General features: G+C 45.2%; 1 protein-coding gene across 1 annotated transcript in view; it reads right to left on the bottom strand.

Moving 5' to 3' along the window:
* Nucleotides 1-1,273: 1,273 nt before the first annotated feature.
* The window catches only part of LRR1 (leucine rich repeat protein 1), a 132,889-nt gene continuing 113,619 nt past the window's right edge, over nt 1,274-20,543 (bottom strand). Inside the window, exons 3-5 of the mRNA XM_024224397.3 lie at nt 19,065-19,163; nt 5,222-5,949; nt 1,274-2,406 (exon numbers count right to left, since the gene is read on the bottom strand). Of these exons, the coding sequence (XP_024080165.2) occupies nt 2,154-2,406; nt 5,222-5,949; nt 19,065-19,163 (1,080 nt within the window). The 3' untranslated portion in view covers nt 1,274-2,153. The remainder of the gene's footprint in view (nt 2,407-5,221; nt 5,950-19,064; nt 19,164-20,543) is intronic.

The raw sequence follows: 20,543 nt of genomic DNA on the forward strand, positions 1-20,543 counted from the left end.
TGGTTATGAGCTTGGTACAAAAACCTACACACAACTCTGGAGGATTTGTGGCACCCACTACCTCACTCCTGATGCTTCATGTCACAATTACTATCCCTTCCAAGTTAATTCTGTGACAATTTGATTAATTGTATCCAACCCTCACCATCAGGAAGGGCAGACATGTTGGATGCGAAAAAAGGAAGCACACGTGAGGACAGGCAACTGAAGAATCCTGGAGGAGTCCCCCATATAAAACAAGATTAAAATAATTCCTCCTTGAATCAGCTGCCCAACTTTTGTTCAAGACGACACCAACTTTCCTCCCTATATATTGGCAATTAACCCCCCAACCAGTCATTACTTCCCCATGAAGTGACTTGCTCAACTGTTATTGCTATATTTAAAAAGTCCATACCTACCTTTGTCTCTCCGCTCCACCCCGTTCTTGAAAATGGATGATGCAGTGCACATAAAATTTCCATTTGTAAATTAGTGACCAATACCTTAGCTATTAAGACTGCCTCAATCAGCTAGGTCACTGTTTCATTCACCTTGCAGCAGACTTTCTGTGGGACCTGGTTTACATTTAATTTGTTTGGTTTCTTGAGATTAGTTTTAAATAAACAGGTGTATATAACTTCCTGGTTTGGATTATTGCAGTAATTAAACAGCTATATAAATACAGAATAATAAAATCAATTGTTCCATTTACTAATATAGTGCTTCACAAACATTATATAATGATGAAAACACAGTATATAAACTCACGTGACATTTGCTACCAGTGTTAGAGAATGCATTAGTGAACATGAAACTAAACATTTCTAAACTGTTTTGACTAGCTTTGGGAGGTTCCTTTCCCTAAAGAAAAGTATTTTTCCCTAGAGTGCATAGTTATACCGATATAGGTCTGTAATGTAGACCTGGCCTCAGAAACCTGGAAAGGTGGGCAATGTACAGCCCATGCTACGGTTATCAGTAATGCGGCTCCAGAAAATCAGACAAAAAGGGATGTCTATGTTACATTTCTTCTTCAAAGCTGTAACATGTTCTGATGTGTCTAAGCTCCTTCGGCACCAGCAACTTAAAGATTGCTCAGAAGCTCTTCTACTGAATAATTAAGCCACGGACAAGACATGAATTAGGAGTGCGAAGGCTCTCCAAACATTTCAGTATCTTGGTCAAGATAAGAGACTGGGACTAGTGACCGGAAAGCATTAGATGATCATAATGGACAAGTGCAATTGTAACCCAAAGCAAGATTTGTATAAATTCACATGTGCAAGAAAAAGAATTTCACCATTTAATAATTGAAGTAATCATATAATGAACATCTCAAGAACCTTAAAAATTTACATGATGCTTAGAAATAGTAAACAATTTAGGTTGTGAATGTGAAGCTGTCATTTCTTTCTCACATGACAAAGTTATAAAAAACAACAACATTTGTTCCGATAAAAAAATCACAATACTGTTTCCTGTTTGAGGTGAGCACCCTACACATGGAATTGTTTATGGAACTGAAAATACCTGAAGAGTGTTTTAGAACTAGTCATACGCTTTGGCAGCAGACTACTTTGCTGCTCCGCAATAAACAAGCGAGTGAATAGACATAGGACTCGTGCTCTCTAGCAGGAAAGGCACCACACTGTGCTCTTGCTGAAGGAGAATAGTAGATTCTGGACTAGGAAAAAAGTCTAGTACTCTCTAGCTGATAGAATTCAGAGCATCAAGCAAGGGAGGGCATACAAGATTGACAACAGAAACAAGCAGAAATTCACTCAACTCCCTCCTTCTGGCAAGAAGAGGTCACCTATTCCATAAAAAAAGCATAAAGAGAAAAAATAATGACGCTTTGGAGAAAGTTACAGCAATATAAGCAAGCTAAAATACATTCTTACTAAGAAGATTCAAGTTGGGAGTGATCTCTCTCTCTGCACTGAAGTGATAGCTACTTAAGATTAGTGAAACTTTAAAGCACAGACACACCGTATCAGGTTTACAGTGAGAAGGCTTTGTAAGTTTGACATTAACAACTATTTGTAGTGCACATTCAATGGTTTGTCTCCATTTCATAACAGCAGACAAGGACAGCCAAGCAACATTTGATTTCAGAGTCCTCCATCACTGGATGAAACTTCCCACAACAATGCCTTTGCTGTCCCTTAAGGTCACCTATTACTTTGCAGATATCTATCTAGAAATTGGGAATAACAAGTTAGAGAGCAAAAGTAACAGACAATGGGTGCCTCTGTACCTCCCATGTTATCTACAAGGACCACAGTATGAGCTACATAGTGGAGATTCATGGTCACGGTTGTCTGAATGAAGCAGCTTAGACAGGCATTTCCACATTGACATGTTTTAGCTACTTCCAGATCTTCACAGAGGTGAGAAGGAAGGAGATGACGACCATAAGGGATTCTGTTGAAAAAGAGGAGTGTGTGAGAACATACTGCAACAGTAACCAATACCAGTCAAATTTAGTGATTGACACATGCATTGCTAGCAATTGTGCTATGAGATATCCCTTTGTAAGAGGAAATAAACATAATTCAAGTTTGAAAGAGTCTGTTCATCATCTACAATGCCAGACTGGCGTTCCAGCCAAGATGGAAGCAAACAAACTGCAGCCATGTTCCTGGTTGCTTTGTTAAGAATCAGGAACCTGGATCAAGACAGACACAGTGAAAAAGAGCCAGAGGGCCATGCTGGTTATAAAAAAGCATTACAGTGCTAGGACAGATGCAAGGAGAAAAAAAAGAGTGGCAACAAGAATTTGGCAACCATGCTACACATTTGCCTCCCCCCCCCGCCCCCGCAACACTGGTCAGCAAGATCTCTGTCTGATCCCTCCCTCCAATCCATTCATAATACATAAAATATCTCAAAGCCTGTGACACAGAAGAGACAGTGATGTCAAATATTACTCTTATGCTGATAAGAGTAAGCAGGAGATAGTATAAATTAGATATTTATAAAAACTGCTTTGAAATAAACAAAATGATAGTATGTCCTAGACATCTTAACTCCGGCTTCTTGCTGACTTACCTACCTTCTCGGTCATGACACTCAAGAATCACTTCAGATCAAGAACTAGAACCAAGAATTCTCCCTCACGCAGTTATTGTTTTAAACAACCATAAGAGACTCTGCCCCCCAAATTAGTTTGCTGCCTTTGATCTGTTCCCAGTTCCCTCTAATTTGAGGAGTGAAACCACAGATAATCCAAATTCCGATTTTGCATATGGAAAACTATAACGCCATAAAGTATAAAAACAGATCCCAAATATAGTTTAGGGATTTTGGGAAGGGTTCCTTCTGAGGCCTTGTCTACACTACGGGGGGAGATCAATCTAAGTTACACTACTTCAGCTACGTGAATTATGTAGCTGAAGTCGATGTACTTAGATCTACTTACCACAGGGTCCACACTATGCTATGTCAATGGGAGATGCTCTCCTGCCGACTCCCCTTGTGCTTCTCGTTCAGGTGCAGTACAGGAGTCAACAGGAGAGCGATCTGTGGTTGATTTAGCAGGTCTTCACTAGACCCGCTAAATTGACCGCCATTGCATCGATCCCCTGGTAAGTGTAGACAAACCCTCAATCTCCCCTCATCCTTGGAGTCAATTAGCAGCAATGCATTAAAATGATTATGCTTTGCATATTAATTAAAAGAAGCCTTCCTGAAATCTAACTGGCTAGTGTACTGGCATTAAATTCTCTAGAGAGACCCTACTAAAAGGGAGCTGGTGGCAACCCCTATATTTAGGTTGCTTAGCACTTTTTTGAGAAATATATATTAGCTTGTCGCAAGTGTACTTTGTATTTGGAAGTGGGGGAAAAAAAAAAAAAGTATTCACAAAGCTTCATCAGGACTGTATTGAGTAACTCACCTGCGAAGGGGAGGTCAGTGGCAGTGAGAATATGAACTAGATAGGAGCTAGCCAGTAAATTCACATTATGAGAGTGCCCCAATACCTGTAGGTACTTGTCTGGAAGTACAGGTTACAAGTGGACAGGGCTTTACAGCTTGGATTTTAGAGAGAGGACTGGAGAAAGATTCCAGAATTTTGATAATCTACATTTTATTTCCCTTTTCTTCTGTCTCAGGATCCTATATTACACCTTCCTCACACCTCTCCTAATCCCAACCCCATTTTCTTGTGTAGTCCAGAAGCAGCAGCCTCTTCCGTCTTGCAGCCTGGCACTTGAGCATTTTACCTCTGCCTGTCTCCCCTAGGGGCTGTTACTGGGCATGGCAGTTTCACTCCTAACACAGCTGCTGGTTTCTATACAAACTGACAGGCAGTAACATTTAGGAGTTGCACATTGTAGTAGCCCCAGGGGGGTGCAGATGGCAGACACTGGCCTTGCAGGGAGACTGCTTATTTCCTGCAAGCATAAGATGGTAATTACTTATAGTTACTCAGAGCTGGGTCCTTTCAAGTTAGAGGTGAAAAGCTCCACATCCTAATCCCTAAAGCCAGTTAGCAATCCTGATGCTGCAGTGGTTCAAGAAAGCCAGTGGTAAGGTAGATAGCGACCTCAACTGGAATGATGTAACTACAGCTAGACATTTACCTTCCAAGCAGTCACCTCACATTTAACCAAAATCTTTGCAACGCTGCTCTGTCCACACCAAGAGCAGAACAATGTACAAACACATTTGCAGCTGGCAGTTTCAGTGTGGATGGGTAGAAAAAACCAGCACATTAGCAGAAAATGGCTACCCACTAGCAAATATTTAGCATGGTTTCTAACATGGGTGCGTGAACACAAGCTGAGTGGCAACCATGCGTGAAAGCCGCCTCAAGCCATCGTGAATAGGACCCAACATGAACGATATACCCACATGACAAAACCTCACCACAACAGGAACCCTGCACTGGTAGTTTTAGAAGAGACCAATGTTCATGGAAACTGGTGTATTCTCATAACTTGAGAGAGCAGATGTTCGTTACTGAAACTATACCTGTTCTGTGGATAGAGGATTTCAGTCTACAGGTTTCACTCTGACCCCCGCTTTCAAAAGCTTCAAGTTACAGTGAAAACAATCTCAGATTCTCACCATTATTACACTGAGCCTTGAGAGATGAACTTACATTGAGTTTAAAGGAACTTTTCTGCTACCCTGTAATTTACTGTAATTGCATACGTTAGAGGTCAAAGTTAAACACTTGCCAGGTTGTTTATCATTCTTTTTCAAAGCTATAGACCAATCATTCTGTTCTTACCTGTAATTTACTGTTGCTCTTGCAGCAGATTCTAATAAAGTTAATGGTATTTTTAGCTGTATGCTGGGAACAAGAGGATTAGGCTGTTCAAAAGGGTTTCCAAAGAGATCTAACTTCTCAAGCGAGAGATTTCTGAAGTCACTGGGCAAAAAAGGAAGCTTATTACGGGCTGCTGACAGGAAGCGTAGTAGACTTAGCTGGCCCATTTTGAACGGCAATCTAATCAACTCATTATCATCGAGCTTTAAGTGAACGAGTTCTTGCAGCTGACAAAACTGAACTGGAAGTGCTTTGATTTTATTTTGGCTGAGGTCCAAAAACTGGAGAGACTTCTGAAGCGTGGAGTTGCACAGAGCTACGCAGAACGTCTCCAAGTGATTGTTGTGCAGATTAAGCTCCTGAAGGCTGACAAGGTCACCAATAGTTTCTGGAAGCTTTTTGATATGATTGTGGCTTAAGTCTAGTTTTCGGAGTTTTTTCAGACAAAGCATTCGCATGTCGACTCGGGCGAGTTTGCAGTACGAGGCCTGCAGATGTTCGAGGGAGTAAGGGAAATTTTTGGTTAGTGGATAGTCTCTTCTCGACGTAATGATCATCTTAGTTTTAGGTTTTTCAACTTCCGAAGTCTTTGCTGGTACCAAGACTGAGAGCGGCAGCGCTTCAACATCGGTGCCTCGGTGAGCCAGCCTCACTGCTGCAAGGAAGCTCTTTAAATTGCTGGCATTTGCCTACAAAAGCAAAAACAGAATAACTCTAAACGTTTCACTTTTAAACCTCCTGTACTTGTGCTAGCACTTTCTGAACTCTTTTGTACAGGAGAGTGTGACAAGTGACACTGAGTCAGCAGGGCAATGAAAATGGCTACGGGGAAAAAGAGACCTAATTCAGGCTTGTTCTGAATTCTCTAGTAATTGTATTTAAGTACCAATGATACAAAATTCAGTTAGGGAAGTTACAACCTCTCCTAATCAGTCAGAGCAAACAAAATGCACTACATAGCTCAAAAAAAGAACGGAGCGCAAGAGTTTGAAGCTGAGAAGCTAGCACAGAATAAGGGTTGGAAAAGGAGGGCAGCAAGTCACAGCTGGAACAGGTTAACATGCCCATTTCTACAGACTACACACATGGGGTGGAGGGGGAGGCAAAGCTTTAAGGCTATAAACAGTGTTTCTGATGGCCCCTAGGCAGAGAAAAAAAAAACACACCACCACAGGTTGAGCATGGGTGGCATTCTGAGTTTAAGGCACAGTGGAAACTCTGGACTAACTGGTTTAACATCGGTAGAGCAAGTTCAGATGTTCTGAGACAGAAGTTAACTGGTTGCCCTTAGTCACACAGGAAGCTTCTGGTAGAGCCAGGAAGCCTCCCTACTTTTCTGAGGAAATAACCATCCTTGCTTTAGGTTGGGCCCAGCATGATGATAACACCTCTGACATATCACATGAATAGCTTTGAGGAATACCAGACGAATTGCATGTTGAGTAAAGATCAAGCACAACTTTAATAGATTTAAAGGAGGTCTGTATTGGTACAGCTGAGGTTAAATAGTATGGTGTCACTTTCAAATGCCTCAGCTCTTTTGAAAGCTTCCCAATACAGATCTAATCCAAACTACCTCTCATAGAAAAGTAACTGGCATGCAGTAAACAGCCAGATTAAGCTATTACGCACCTAAAAAAACAAACAAAAAGGAAGCAGATGATGAGGTGTTCCCACAGACAACACGCACTTCTCTCTCTGTCTTGTGCTTCAGGACTGTGCGGAGACTTGGGAGATCTGTACTCTATTCCCAGCTCTGATAGTTTGTGAGCTTGGGCAAGTCACTCAGTCTATATGCTTCATTTCTCCATCTGTAAAATGGAGGATAGTAATTCCTTTCTTCCACCCATTGTCTGTTTAGATTGTAAATTCTATAGGGGAGAGGACTGTCTCTTACTATGTGTCTGAAGTGCCCAGCACAATGAGGCCCTAATCCTGGGGGCCTCTAGGTGCTATTGTCATACAGATAAGCCGTATTTGATTAAGATAGCAGTAAGGGCCAAATAAACGTGATTGCACTGCTAACAGTATGACTGGCTTTCTTACTAAGCCCACAAATATCTAATGTCAATTAACTCCCCATTCAATGTCAAAGGTGGCAAATCAAATCTGAACATTAAAAAAAGCCCTCCAGATCTTTGGGGAAGTGGGTAGATTTGTTGTGACTATACACCAGAGAACAAAAGTTACAGGTAAGATTTCCTTTGCTCTAGAAGTGGATATCACAGCAGATGCCAACTCCTGGAAACTAAGAAGCTTTTGGATGCCAGAGGCTGAAGTTAAAACATTCTGCAACTTCAAGATGAAAATATCTTGGCTTTTGGTGTCTCAAAAAGAAAATCCCTCCACATTATCTAAGCAAAGTTAGTATTATACCCCTAAACAAGAACAAGTTGAGGAGAAAACCCCAAAGACGTGCCCATGCAAATAAAATAGATAAACGGTTATTCTCAGAAGCGCTCAGGAAATGACTCTGTGATAGTAATCAGTGAAAACTGGAATCAAAATGTCAGAGTCCCAGCAATAAAAAAGGATATTGTAGAAGCATAGTAAGCAGTCTGTGTTGCTGCCCTACAAATCTCCCAGACCGGAACTGATCTGAAGCTGGCTATGCAAGTAGACATTCCTTGGACCTAATGGATCTTAATGTGATATTGCTGGTGCAGGCCTGCTAAAGGAAAATAAGAGTCAATTGTAGCATGATCTTTTGCTTCAGGGTTCTAAAATAAAGCACTGGATGGATGTTCTAAAGATCTTTACTCCAGAGAAACTAGGAACCTCTCTACAACAAGGTTATGAAAGAGAACATTACCAGAGAGGATATGGAAAAATTATTGTCAGGGAGATTGACTAGTTAAGCTGGAATTCTCACTTTTGGGAAGAGAATAGGACGAATCCCCCCTGGGAAGACAGTGCCCTCTGCCCCCTTCAGGCTATGAGGGGGCCAAGCCTTGCGCTGCAGTCCCACGTCCTGCTTAGCAGCACAGGGCAGAGAGGCAGGTTCTTGGAGCCCAGCCCAAGGGTGCTGGGGTTTGGGCAGATTCCTCCCTCTGCTGGCACAGGACTGTGTTTTGCTTGGGACATTCAGCAATCACCCCCCACCCCATTGCCATAACAAATAAAAATGTGCCACCTCTATCAGTAACCTGTCCCCTCACCTCCAGGAGCACTCCTGGACAAGGCTGCTGTTGAGTCTCTGGCAGGAGGCTCTTTTTCTACAGGCTGTACAGAGGTTTGTCTCCTCCAGGAAGGTGTGGAACATGGAAGATGTTCCCAGCCCTGAAGAAGCTGGTGGGCTTGGACCAGGCTCCAGTCACAGACAAGAACATCCCTGTAGGACTGCAGTCCGTGAATCAGGGATGCAGAGCAGGTTTGCCAAGGGGTCCAGTATAATATGAAAATTGTTATCCGAGGGGACAGAAAAATCATACTCTGGCGCTGACTCCAGGGGAAGAACTTTGTTGAGGAATATATTCCTACTCAGGAGATCCAAGTCACCAGCATCTACTGGAACTATGAAACCAACAATGATATGGCATGAAGGCTCTCGTCTGGGATGTAGCTGACAAAGGAAAATGTAAAGCCAGAGCACCACTAATTCTTAAAGAATTTAGAGTGGATGTGTTCCTAGCTCCTGAAGCTCATTCTGGAAGCTGAAGTCATTGTCATCAGGAAATCTGAACTCAAGATTAGAGTGGCTCAGAAGGAGGTTGCATCAGTTTTGTGAAATGTCCACATTCATATCCAATGAAACATGGAGCTTTTTAATAAGAGGTTTTAAATGTAATAAGCAGCTCATGATTTACCTTCAACTGCTTCATGAAATGCTGAAGTTAGCAACTAAATAAACTAAGGAGATACTGTAACTAGACTGACAGATGAAGTCAGTCAAGCAGTTTTCCTGTAGAGACGTAATGAAATCCAAATGGGTCTTTAAGCCACACACATTTTCCACTTCAATTTGTATACCTCTTGTAAACCCCTGAGCCGCTAGCAGGCCTTCAGCCTTTTGCTCAAAAACAAACCTTTGGATTTGTACCATTTCAGAATCAATACTGAGAGAGAAGGATCTTCAATCAGGATGCAAAGAATACTCCTGGAGGCATTCTGCGCCAAAAAATTAAAAATTCTGCAAATTTTATTTGTCAAAATAACACTACATAATCATGCCAGTTTCAATTATTTTGGTAATTTATTTCAAAATACCTGTCAGCAAGTATGTCTGCAACAATACAGACACACAAAAATTCCCCGGGGAGTAAAGATTTAAAGAAACCCCTATGACAACCCAGTTCGTGTTTCTCTACCCCCTCCCAAACCCATCTGCAGGGCCCCCCCAGCCAATACACCCGAACCACCTCCTCTCCAAAGCCCAACCGCGGGGCCCCCCCAACACAGATACCTGCAACCCCTCCCTCACAGAGCCCAGCTGCAGGGCCCCACCTTGCCCAGACAACCATCCCTGTCCCGCCTCCCCCCCTCAGAGCCCAGGAATCCAGAGGGAGAAACAGCCTGATGCTTGGTCCCAGGCTTGCACAGCTTCTTGCGTGCTGCCCTCTCCTTCCCTCAGGGCATGTGGGGAACTGCAGCTGCCAGGAACCCTCTAGCTCCATGGTTCTAAAAGTGTGGGTTGAGACCCCAAAGTGGGTCACGACTCCATTTTAATGGGGTTGCCAGGCTGGCTTAGACTTGCTGGGGCCCAGGGTCAAAGCCTAAGGCCGAGGGCTTCAGCCCTGGGTGGCGGGGCTAAGGTTACAGGTCCCCTGCCTAGGGCTGAAGCCCAAGGGCTTCGGCTTTGGCCCCCAGGCTTGGGGTCATAGGGCTTTGGCTTTGCCCCCGCCAGGCTCAGGTTTTGGTCCCCCATCCTGGGATCCTGTAATAATTTTTGTTATCAGAAGGGGGTCGCAGTGCAATGAAGTTTGAGAACCCCTGCTCTAGCTCTCTCCCCCTCCTCCCAGCAGTGTCTTCTATCTGCAACCTGGGCTCTGCAGAGTCCAGTGGCCCCTAGTGGCAACTAGCAGCACTGCAGCCTATTTCTGTGGGGGAAAAGAAATTCTGCGCGCACGTTAATTTCTGCAAAATTCTGCATTGCGCAGTGGTGCAGAATTCCCCCAGGAATAAAAGCAGCACACTGGTTCTAAATGATCTTATGTGACAAAACGTTCATTGCAATTGAATCAGCTATTACTAATTGACTGTGTGAATCAGGGCCACCTATTGGCAATACTAGGTCGCTGAAAGCTCTTATGGTATACAGGACCACCCTAATCTCCAAAATATTTAAGCGAAGTGATTAGGTCTCTGAATAAAGTCCCTTAAATGGGTAGCCACTGTGGGGGGGGCTTTCCTCCTACACAGGATGCAGCCATCGTTATTGCAGTTTTGAATCAGAAGAATTTGCAAGTCCTTCCCCTACTGCAGATTTTCCCTAGATCAACACACAAACAGTGCATCTGAGGGGTCAGTTATCAGAATGCAGAGCAAGCGTGTGTTTTATCACCACCGCATCCAACACATTCCATCAGTTACACAAACACAGCTCAATCATGAGGCCAAATACTCTCAGCACCAACCTTCCTGAAACTTGCAGGCTCAAATCAATCCTCTCTGCTACATCCATGTGTTGTGGATCCCTTCTTGGTAAAGAAATTCTTGTAACTATTTATACCTAGCAGGGCTCCTACATACTCTGGTTATCCTTGCGAAACAATCTAAGACTGAATAGTTTAATCTGAACCCTAACTCCAGTATGACAGTGGTAGGACAAGTATCAGGGGATAGCCATGTTAGTCTGTATCCACAAAAACAACAAGGAGTCCGGTGGCACCTTAAAGACTAACAGTTTTATTTGGGCATAAGCTTTCGTGGGTAAAAAACCTCACTTCTTCAGATGGTAGGACAGGAAGGTGCCATCCAATGGCTTGTGAAGTCACATCTGATTACTCAGTCATCCTGACAGGGAAATCATGAACTCCTACCAATCAGTCAAACAGCACAGCCACACACAAGATTGCTGAAACAACCACTTTTAGAGAAACATCCTTATCCTACTGACAACGAGAAAGGCACTACATGCTCTACCAATGCCAGAAACAGACTTCAACCCTAACATAAGTAACTGTTGGTCTTATAAAGGAGAAAGGTGGGACAGGACAGAGTCTGCCCTAAAATGTACAGAATTATATAGTTTTAAATTAATTTAAAGCATCATTTTAATTAAATTTAACGCATTTAATTTTTAAAAAATATATTGTACCCACCAAACTGAAGTGCTAAGATTTTGAATGGCTTCGGAAGGGAGCGGAGGCACAAAGTGCTCAGATACCAAGGTGATGAGCGCTGTATAAATGGATAGGCAGGCGAGGAGGTTGGAGGTAGAACTAGTAGGTGAGGAACTCCCTGCCCCCATAAGGAAAACCATTTTCAGGGGCTGGATGTGCTGGTTCAATGGATTCTTCCCAGAACCTCCAGTTCTCAGGAGCTTACTGTTCGAATCCATTAAACAGATAACATCCTTGCAATAAGCATTTATCAAGTGTTGCTAGTATTGCTTCTAAGGTTTCAACTTTTCTATAAGTCTACTGAAGCTATTTTTCTGTTCACAAGGACCATAAGCTATTACATTTAATTCTTTGAACAACTTTTCTTCAAAGGTAGAATATATTTTCCTTATAGTACCTACATTTCCTTCTTAGCATAAATCCAAAAATGGACTTCATTTAGATTAGAGACTCAGGAATATAACACAAAAGGGCAAAGGGAAATTGTTCACCCTTTTGTTTAGGAAGCTGCACTATCTATGTCATAACTATAAAGGGAAGGGTAACAGCCCTCCTGTGTACAATACTATAAAATCCCTCCTGGCCAGAGACTCCAAAATCCTTTTACCTGTAAAGGGTTAAGAAGCTCAGGTGTCAGCCAGGTTACCTGACCCAAAGGACCAATAAGGGGACAAGATACTTTCAAATCTTGGTGGGGGGGGGGAGGCTTTTGTTTTGTGCTCTTTGTTTTGGTGGTTGTTCGCTCTTGGGACTGAGAGGGACCACACATCAATCCAGGCTCTCCAAGTCTTTCTGAACAAGTCTCTCATATTTCAAACTTGTAAGTAAACAGCCAGGCAAGGCGTGTTAGTTTTATCTTTGTTTTCTCACCTTGTAAATGTACCTTTTACTAGGGTGTTTATCTCTGTTTGCTGTAACTTTGAACCTAAGGCTAGAGGGCTGTAACTTTGAACCTCTGGGCTCTTTAAGTTTGATTACCCTGTAAAGTTATTTTCCATCCTGATTTTACAGAGATGATTTTTACCTTTTTCTTTAATTAAAAGCCTTCTTTTTAAGAACCTGATTTATTTTCCCTGTTTTTTAGATCCAAGGGGGTTGGATCTTGATCCACCAGGAGTTGGTGGGAGAAAGGAGGGGGGATGGTTAATTTCTTCTTGTTTTAAGATCCAAGGGGTTTGGATCTGTATTCACCAGGGAATTGGTGAAGAGTCTCTCAAGGCTACCCAGGGAAGGGAATTAGCACATTGGGAGTGGTGGCAGCAGACTAGGGCCTGGTCTACACTAGGCTTTTATGTCGAATTTAGCGCCGTTATATCGAATTAACCCTGCACCCGTCCACACCACGAAGCCATTTAGTTCGACATAGAGCCCTCCTTAAATCGATTTCTGTAATCCTCCACAACGAGAGGAGTAGCGCTAAATTCGAAATGGCCATATCGAATTAGGCTAGGTGTGGATGGAAATCGACGGTAATAGCTCCGGGAGCTATCCCACAGTGCACCACTCTGTTGACGCTCTGGACAGCAGTCCGAGCTCGGATGCTCTGACCAGCCACACCCCGGGAAAATTTGAATTCCTTTTCCTGTCTGGGCAGTTTGAAGCGCAGTTTCTGTTTGGACACCGTGGCGAGCTCAGCAGCAGTGGCAGCAGTGGCAACGATGCAGAGCTCTCCAGCAGAGATGGCCGTGCAATCCAATAGAAAGAGGGCCCCAGCATGGACGGATCGGGAAGTCTTGGATCTCATCGCTGTGTGGGGAGATGAGTCCGTGCTTTCCGAGCTGCGCTCCAAAAGACGGAATGCAAAGATCTATGAGAAGATCTCTAAAGCCATGGCAGAGAGAGGCTACAGCCGGGATGCAACGCAGTGCCGCGTGAAAATCAAGGAGCTGAGACAAGGCTACCAGAAGACCAAAGAGGCAAACGGACGCTCCGGATCCCAGCCTCACACATCCCGTTTCTACGAGGCACTGCATTCCATCCTAGGTGCGGCCGCCACCACTACCCCACCCCTGACCGTGGACTCTGAGGATGGGATATTGTCCGCGGCCGGTTCCTCAGCGGACGGGGAAGAGGAGGAAGGAGATGAGGAGGACGAGGCAGTAGACAGCGCTTACAACGCTGATTTGCCCGACAGCCAGGAGCTCTTCATCACCCTGACAGAGATCCCCTACCAACCCTCCCCAGCCGTTACCCCAGACACAGATTCAGGGGAAGGATCAAGCAGTAAGTGTTTTAAATATCCAAACATTTATTTACAACATAACTGGCATATTTAAAATATTAACAGTAGCTAAAGTGCTTTAAAACATGTAAACATTTATTTGCAACAAAACAGGAAGATTGAAAATATTAACAGTGGGTAAAGTGCTTAAAAACATGTAAACAGGAAAGTCAAACAAAAGGGGAATCAGTGCAAAGTGTATCATGATTACTCCGTCTTTGGGCGCCTCAATATATAGTCCGAACCATTTTAAAAAAATCTCACAATGTCCGCTTCATGATTATAGTGCCCAAAACCCTGCAGTCATTTGTCCCTCCAAGGGCACCTAAGCCAAGAACTGGTCAATGTAACCGGGGATCGAGGCGACATCCTCCGGGGAGAACTCCTCATACACCTCCTGCAGGTGTTTTTCAAGCCTCATCAGCAGGTTCCTGGGCAGGGACAGCTTATTAGGCCCCCCGTGGTAGGACACGTTTCCCTGCCACAACGCCAGCAGGTACTCCGGGATCATGGCCTTGCACAGCAGTGCAGCAAATGGCCCCGGTTTCTGCAGGCTGTCCCGGAGCATCTTCTCCTTCTGGCTCTCGGAGACCTTCAGGAGGGTGATGTCAGGCATGACTCCCTGCTGTGAATTAGGTAGGGGAAAGTTAGTATTGGGACTGCTTGCCCGTCCCTTTACAGAACTGCAACCGCCGGTTTACAGCCACGCGGTTTACAGCCGCGAGGGGCTGGGACAGGGCCAGAGTTCATGCTTGCAGGATTGCTGCCAGCAGAGACTCGCATTGCTTTCTATGTGAAAGGAGGCCAGTGCCACTCTTAAAGTTTTAAGCGGCCACAAGTCTACGGCTTACCATGTTTGCCATCTAGACAAAGTCCGGTGTCCTGCCCTGCTCCTCAGCTCGCCACAGCAAGACCGCAGGCACTGTAGGCGAGGGCCGAAAATTCGACCTTGTCCTCAGTGCGCGTGTGATAGGTGCTCTGCATGGTCTTGTTCACAGAGAAAGACTATGTTCTCTGTTCACAGATACATTGCTCTGTCTCAGGAATTCACTCCCTTTTTCCAATTCCCACAGCCACATCTGCCCAGAGGCTAGCGCACATTAGGAGGAGGAAGAAGAGGACACGGGAAGACATGTTTGCTGAACTAATGGAATGCTCCCGAGCACAGGCAGCCCAGCAGACACAGTGGAGGGAGAACTTGTCCCAAATGCACCGGGCAAACATTGAACGGGAGGAGAGGTGGCGACAGGAGGACAGGCAGGCTACTCAAACGCTGCTTGGACTAATGAGGGAGCAAACGGACACGCTCCGCCGCCTTGTGGATGTTCTGCAGGACCGGAGGCAGGAGGAGAGAGCCCCGCTGCAGTCTCTCTGTAACTGCCCTGCCCCGCCACCAAGTCCCATACCCCCCTCACCCAAAGTCCAAACACGGAGGGGTGGAAGGGGCCGGGAAAAATTTCACTCCACCCCTGCGGACTGCTCTACCACTAGAAGGCTCTCATTCCCCAAAATTTGAAAAGTCCTTTCCTACCCGCCTCACACAAGACCCCGTCCAAGTTTCACCCCCCCGTTCCATGTGCGGTTGTTAATAAAGAATACGTTTCTGTTCATTTCTGTTTCCATCCTCTTCTTTTGGAGGGGAGTCTGTCTGGAGGGGGGGGAAGGGCCTTGGTCATTGGACAGGACAGTCACCTTTAGCAGGGGGCAGGTGCAGCAGCAGGGCACATATACAGTGCAGTGACTAGTTATCCTGGTCAGTCTGGGAGGTGGTTTTCATGTTCTGTGTGGTGGGGGCGGTGGTGTTGCTCTGTGACTTGGTGGCGGGGGAGGGCAGTTACAGATCTTATGCAGCGGTCCTTACCCTGGATCACAGAGCCGCGCAGCAGGGGATCTGTAACCCTCCTCCCCCTGCAAGACAGTCACATAGCCGACACATACACGCAGTCCCGGCCAGGAGGGCTGGCAGGCTCCGTTGAAACAACCAGTCCACCATCGCGGAGCCTGTCATTCCTGGAGTTTAGAAGCATCATTTGCATCACAACCCTAAACCCGCTCCCCGCCACAGTCTGCGTCCCAGGTTTAAAACATTCCCGTGAAAACAGTAATAAAGACAACGGTGTCCATGAACAAAACAGAACAGATTTTATTTTTTGGGAAGGGGGTGAAGGGGGTATGTAATTGGAGAGGATAGTCGACGGCAACTGGGTAAAGAAACGGGGGCAAGTTCAGCTTCTGTGTCCACAAACTTAAAAGTCAATGGGTACCCTGCTCAGCCTTGAAACTGGCTTTCAAAGCCTCCCGGATGCACAGCGCGTCCCGCTGGGCTCTTCTAATCGCCCGGCTGTCTGGCTGGGCGTAATCAGCAGCCAGGCTATTTGCCTCAACCTCCCACCCCGCCATAAAGGTCTCCCCCTTGCTCTCACACAGATTGTGGAGCACACAGCAAGCTGCAATAACGATGGGGATATTGGTTTCGCTGAGATCACAGCGAGTGAGTAAGCTTCTCCATCTCCCCTTGAGACGGCCAAAAGCACACTCCACTACCATTCTGCACTTGCTCAGCCGGTAGTTGAACAGTTCTTTTTCTGTGTCCAGGGCGCCAGTATAGGGCTTCATGAGCCAGGGCATTAGCGGGTAGGCTGGGTCCCCGAGGATCACTGTAGGCATCTCCACATCCCCAACAGTTATCTTGTGGTCCGGGAAGTAAATACCTTCCTGCAGCCGTCTAAACAGACCAGAGTTCCTGAACACGCGAGCGTCATGAACCTTGCCCGGCCATCCGACGTAGATGTTTGTAAACCGTCCCCGATGGTCCACCAGTGCTTGCAGCACCATTGAAAAGTACCCCTTTCTATTGATGTACTGGCTGGCCTGGTGGCCCGGTCCCAGGATAGGGATGTGAGTCCCATCTATAGCCCCACCGCAGTTTGGGAATCCCATCGCAGCGAAGCCATCTATGATGGCCTGCGCGTTTCCCAGGGTCACTACCTTTGACAGCAGTACCTTGACGATTGCCTTGGCTACTTGCATGACAACAACCCCCACGGTAGATTTGCCCACGCCAAAGTGGTTCGCGACTGACCGGTAGCTGTCCGGCGTTGCAAGCTTCCAGAGGGCTATGGCCACTCGCTTCTGGACAGTCAGGGCTGCTCGCATGCGGGTGTCCTTGCGCTTCAGGGCAGGGGACAGCAACTCACAAAGTTCCAGGAAAGTCCCCTTCCGCATGCGAAAGTTTCGCAGCCACTGGGATTCATCCCAGACCTGAAGCACTATGCGGTCCCACCAGTCCGTGCTTGTTTCCCGGGCCCAGAATCGCCGTTCAACAAAATCCACATGCCCCATTGCAAACGTGATGTCCTCGGCGCTGGGTGTCGTGGTTTCTGACAGCTCTGTGCTACTCTCCGACTTCAGGCCCTCACTCCGCTGCCGTAGCCTCCTCGCCTGATTTCTCTGCATCTGCCTCTGGGAAAGGTGTATGATAAGGTGCGAGGCGTTGAGAACGGCCACAACTGCAGCGATGGTCGCAGCGGGATCCATGATCGCAGTGCTGTGGCGTCCGCGCTGTCACTGATCAAAAAGTGCGCGAACTGATTTCCCGCCGGCGCTTTCAGGGAGGGAGGCAGGGCGGTAGTGACTGACGGATGACGACAGTTACCCAAAAGCACCCTCGCCACAATTTTTTACCCAGAAGCCATTGGGGGCTCGACCCAGAATTCCACTGGGCAGCGGGGACTGCGGGAACTGTGGGATAGCTGCCCACAGTGCACTGCTTCCAATGTCGACGCTTTCCCTGGTAGTGTGGACTGACAAAGTCGAATTACTGTCCTTAGTGTAGACACACACGTTCGACTTTCTAATATCGATTGCACATATTCGATTTAACTAAAATCGAACTACTCTCGTAGTGTAGACATACCCTAGATCTAAGCTGGTAGTTAAGCTTAGAAGTTTTCATGCAGGCCCCCACATCTATACCCTAAAGTTCAGAGTGGGGAAGGAGCCTTGACAATCTACTTTTCTTTTAGCCACACAACCCAATTTTGAGATTTTAGAAAAATAATCCTAGAAAGGTTAGAGGTTTTCCTAAATTCTGCATCAGTTCTAGACAGGCAGTTCTGCCAAGGACCGGCATTAATTGAGCAATAAGACAGACAGCAAGTGTATTGCTGGTACATTAACAGAGGCCTCTAATTTTGCAGCACAAGCTGATTAATCATTTTAACAGTGCATTATTGGTACATGAATACAAGCACTGAAACAACTGTAAGGAAAATCCAAGTAGTAATTTTGTTTTGGAAAAGAGACAACATAACGTGGGAGGAGTAACAGAGGACTGGCTAGATGAAAAATAAAGAGATAAGGATGCTGCTTTTTAAAGGAAAGAGGAGAGAAAAAACACTAGACAAATGAGGAAACCGAGTGGCAGAGATAGAACAGCGGGGATATGGAAAAACAAAGGAAAGAAAGTTAACATATCAAAGCAAAAGCAGCAGGGATCAGCTTTTTCTGCAAAATGAGGGGCCAACCCAAAGATCCCTCTCCATTTTAAGATATACATAACAAGTCAATTATATTTTTGAATCATCTCACAGACCACATATCCAAAGGCTATTCCTTTGTGGCTAGTTAAGTTTGTGGGCCCCCAAAATAATTGTCTGGCAGGCCCAAACTGCTAAGACTAACACTGATTATAGCCTAACTTTTCCTTTAAAAATATTAGGGAAAAATGCTCAGGTATTTGAATTGTGACTTCTCATTCACTCTGAATAGAGAGAGGCCTTATATAAAGGCAGACAGAGAAGCAGATGATGTCCTGTCAAACTTCCTGGCTTGAGCATTTATATATGACATCTTTACAGTATACTTTTATTTCTACACAGCAGACTTCATACAGATCACCCCAGAATACTTTCTAGTCCAGATATTTGCTTTGGACAACAAGCAATTAAAGTCATGCACACAAATATGCATAGGCACGTAGGTTATGGAACACTTAACTGTGGAAACCTAGCTAAGGCTGGTCTAGTGCCAGTGCCATGAACTCCTACACAGGGGATCCAGTTCTAACACCAGATTGAGACCTCACACTACATGCACCAGTAGGTGTTGGGAATGCTGCAGAGTCAGAATGCATGTCAGGTAAGAAAACACCTCAAGGAACTCTTCTGGGCCTTGACATGTTTACTAGTTACAGAAAGAGCAACATTCAACACCATAGAAAAAAGGGAGGGGGCTCCCAGTGAACCACCCACATAAAATAAAGAAAGCCAGACAGAAAGCTAGTCCACTATCAGTTTTCTACCTTGCTGAGACAGACATCCACTGCAGGTTCTTTCAGACGAACAGTAGCTTTCCCTTCCTCCACAAATTTGGTGAAGAACTGCTCAATGTTCTCCTTTAACTGTTTGAAAGAAAAGGGGGAAAAAAAGTGGAGAGCTTGAGTGTAAAGTCTTCCCAAGAAATCAGGGGGTATTATTTAATTTTGGTTAAGCAAACAACAGTTAGAGTCTTACTGTTAAATCATGCCTTTCATATATTTTGTAAAAGCACCTTTCAAGAGATGGTTTAAATCTATAATTGGGCTTAATAACTCTATTCCTGGTGTAGGACTAAGTACACAATTTCTTTTTTTAAATTGTTTCTTTATCTAGTAAGTTGTAACAGGTTTACAAATCCTTACCATGTAAATAACAGAGATAGAACAATGACTACAACAGTGACCTTTCATTTAGAGAAACATTATACAGTAACAATAATCAAATCTCCCTATTTAGCAAGGTATTGCCATATTACAGAACGAGCATATTTACACATCCGGTGACATATCATTTCTAATTATTCTATTAACTTGAGCAAATACTTTGATTACATACATTTAACAACCCAGGCATATCTATCAAATGTCAATATTAAAAAAAACAAACTTTTCTAATGCAGAGGCATAGGAATCTCAGAGATGGAGCACACATTTAAGCTTTGCTAGTGCCTAAGTGAGAAGCACAACTAGATAGATTCCTGATGTTGTGCTGATCTGTAACCTCTATTGAAAATTTGCAGCAATAACTGGACTAACAAAAAGTTGAATACATACAGGCCCATCTGATTTTAGAGCCTGTCTGATTTAAGTTTAGCTTCTTCAGGGTACTCTGTCTACTGAACAAAAACAACGAGGAGTCGTTGTTTTTGTGGATACTGACTAACACGGCTACCCCTTCGATACTGGTCTACTGAACAGTCATGCGGCTAGTTGGCAGAATCACACAATGAAGGAGACATTAACTCAAGTCGTACTTTTGTCTGAAATGTTTACACGCTATTGTTATGAACGCAAAGAATTGCCAAGATACCAAAGGCTAATGGTATGGAGTGGCTAGTCTCAGTTGTTTATTTTGCAGACAGGCAGTTTCCCCTGCTTGCCCGGGTGGTTCTCATTGCATCAGAAGAGCCACTTTCAAAAGACAGGAAAAGGGGACGGAGAAGCCCCCGAACCCGAGAGAGCGCCCAGGCGCTGGGGTACTCAGGAACCACTCTCCACCCATTCCTGGAAATGGACCATTGGCTCATAGCGCTCGCAGGGGTGTTATCTGCAGGGAGACGGGGCGGGTGTCTCACCTTGCGTAGCCCGGGTGCAGGAAATCTTACCCCCTACCTGGCTCGGTGAAGTCACACTGGGTGGACAGGTCTCCCCTTGTACCTAGCCCGCCCCGAAGGACAAAGGTGTGAAGTGTCTCCCCCCGGAAGGGCGGAGGCGGGGTCTCCCCTCGGCCCCGGCCCGGGGGGG

The sequence above is a fragment of the Terrapene carolina genome, unplaced genomic scaffold (assembly GCF_002925995.2).
Source record: "Terrapene carolina triunguis isolate 2854851 unplaced genomic scaffold, T_m_triunguis-2.0 Scaffold189, whole genome shotgun sequence".
In the NCBI taxonomy this organism is placed as follows: Eukaryota; Metazoa; Chordata; order Testudines; family Emydidae; genus Terrapene; species Terrapene triunguis.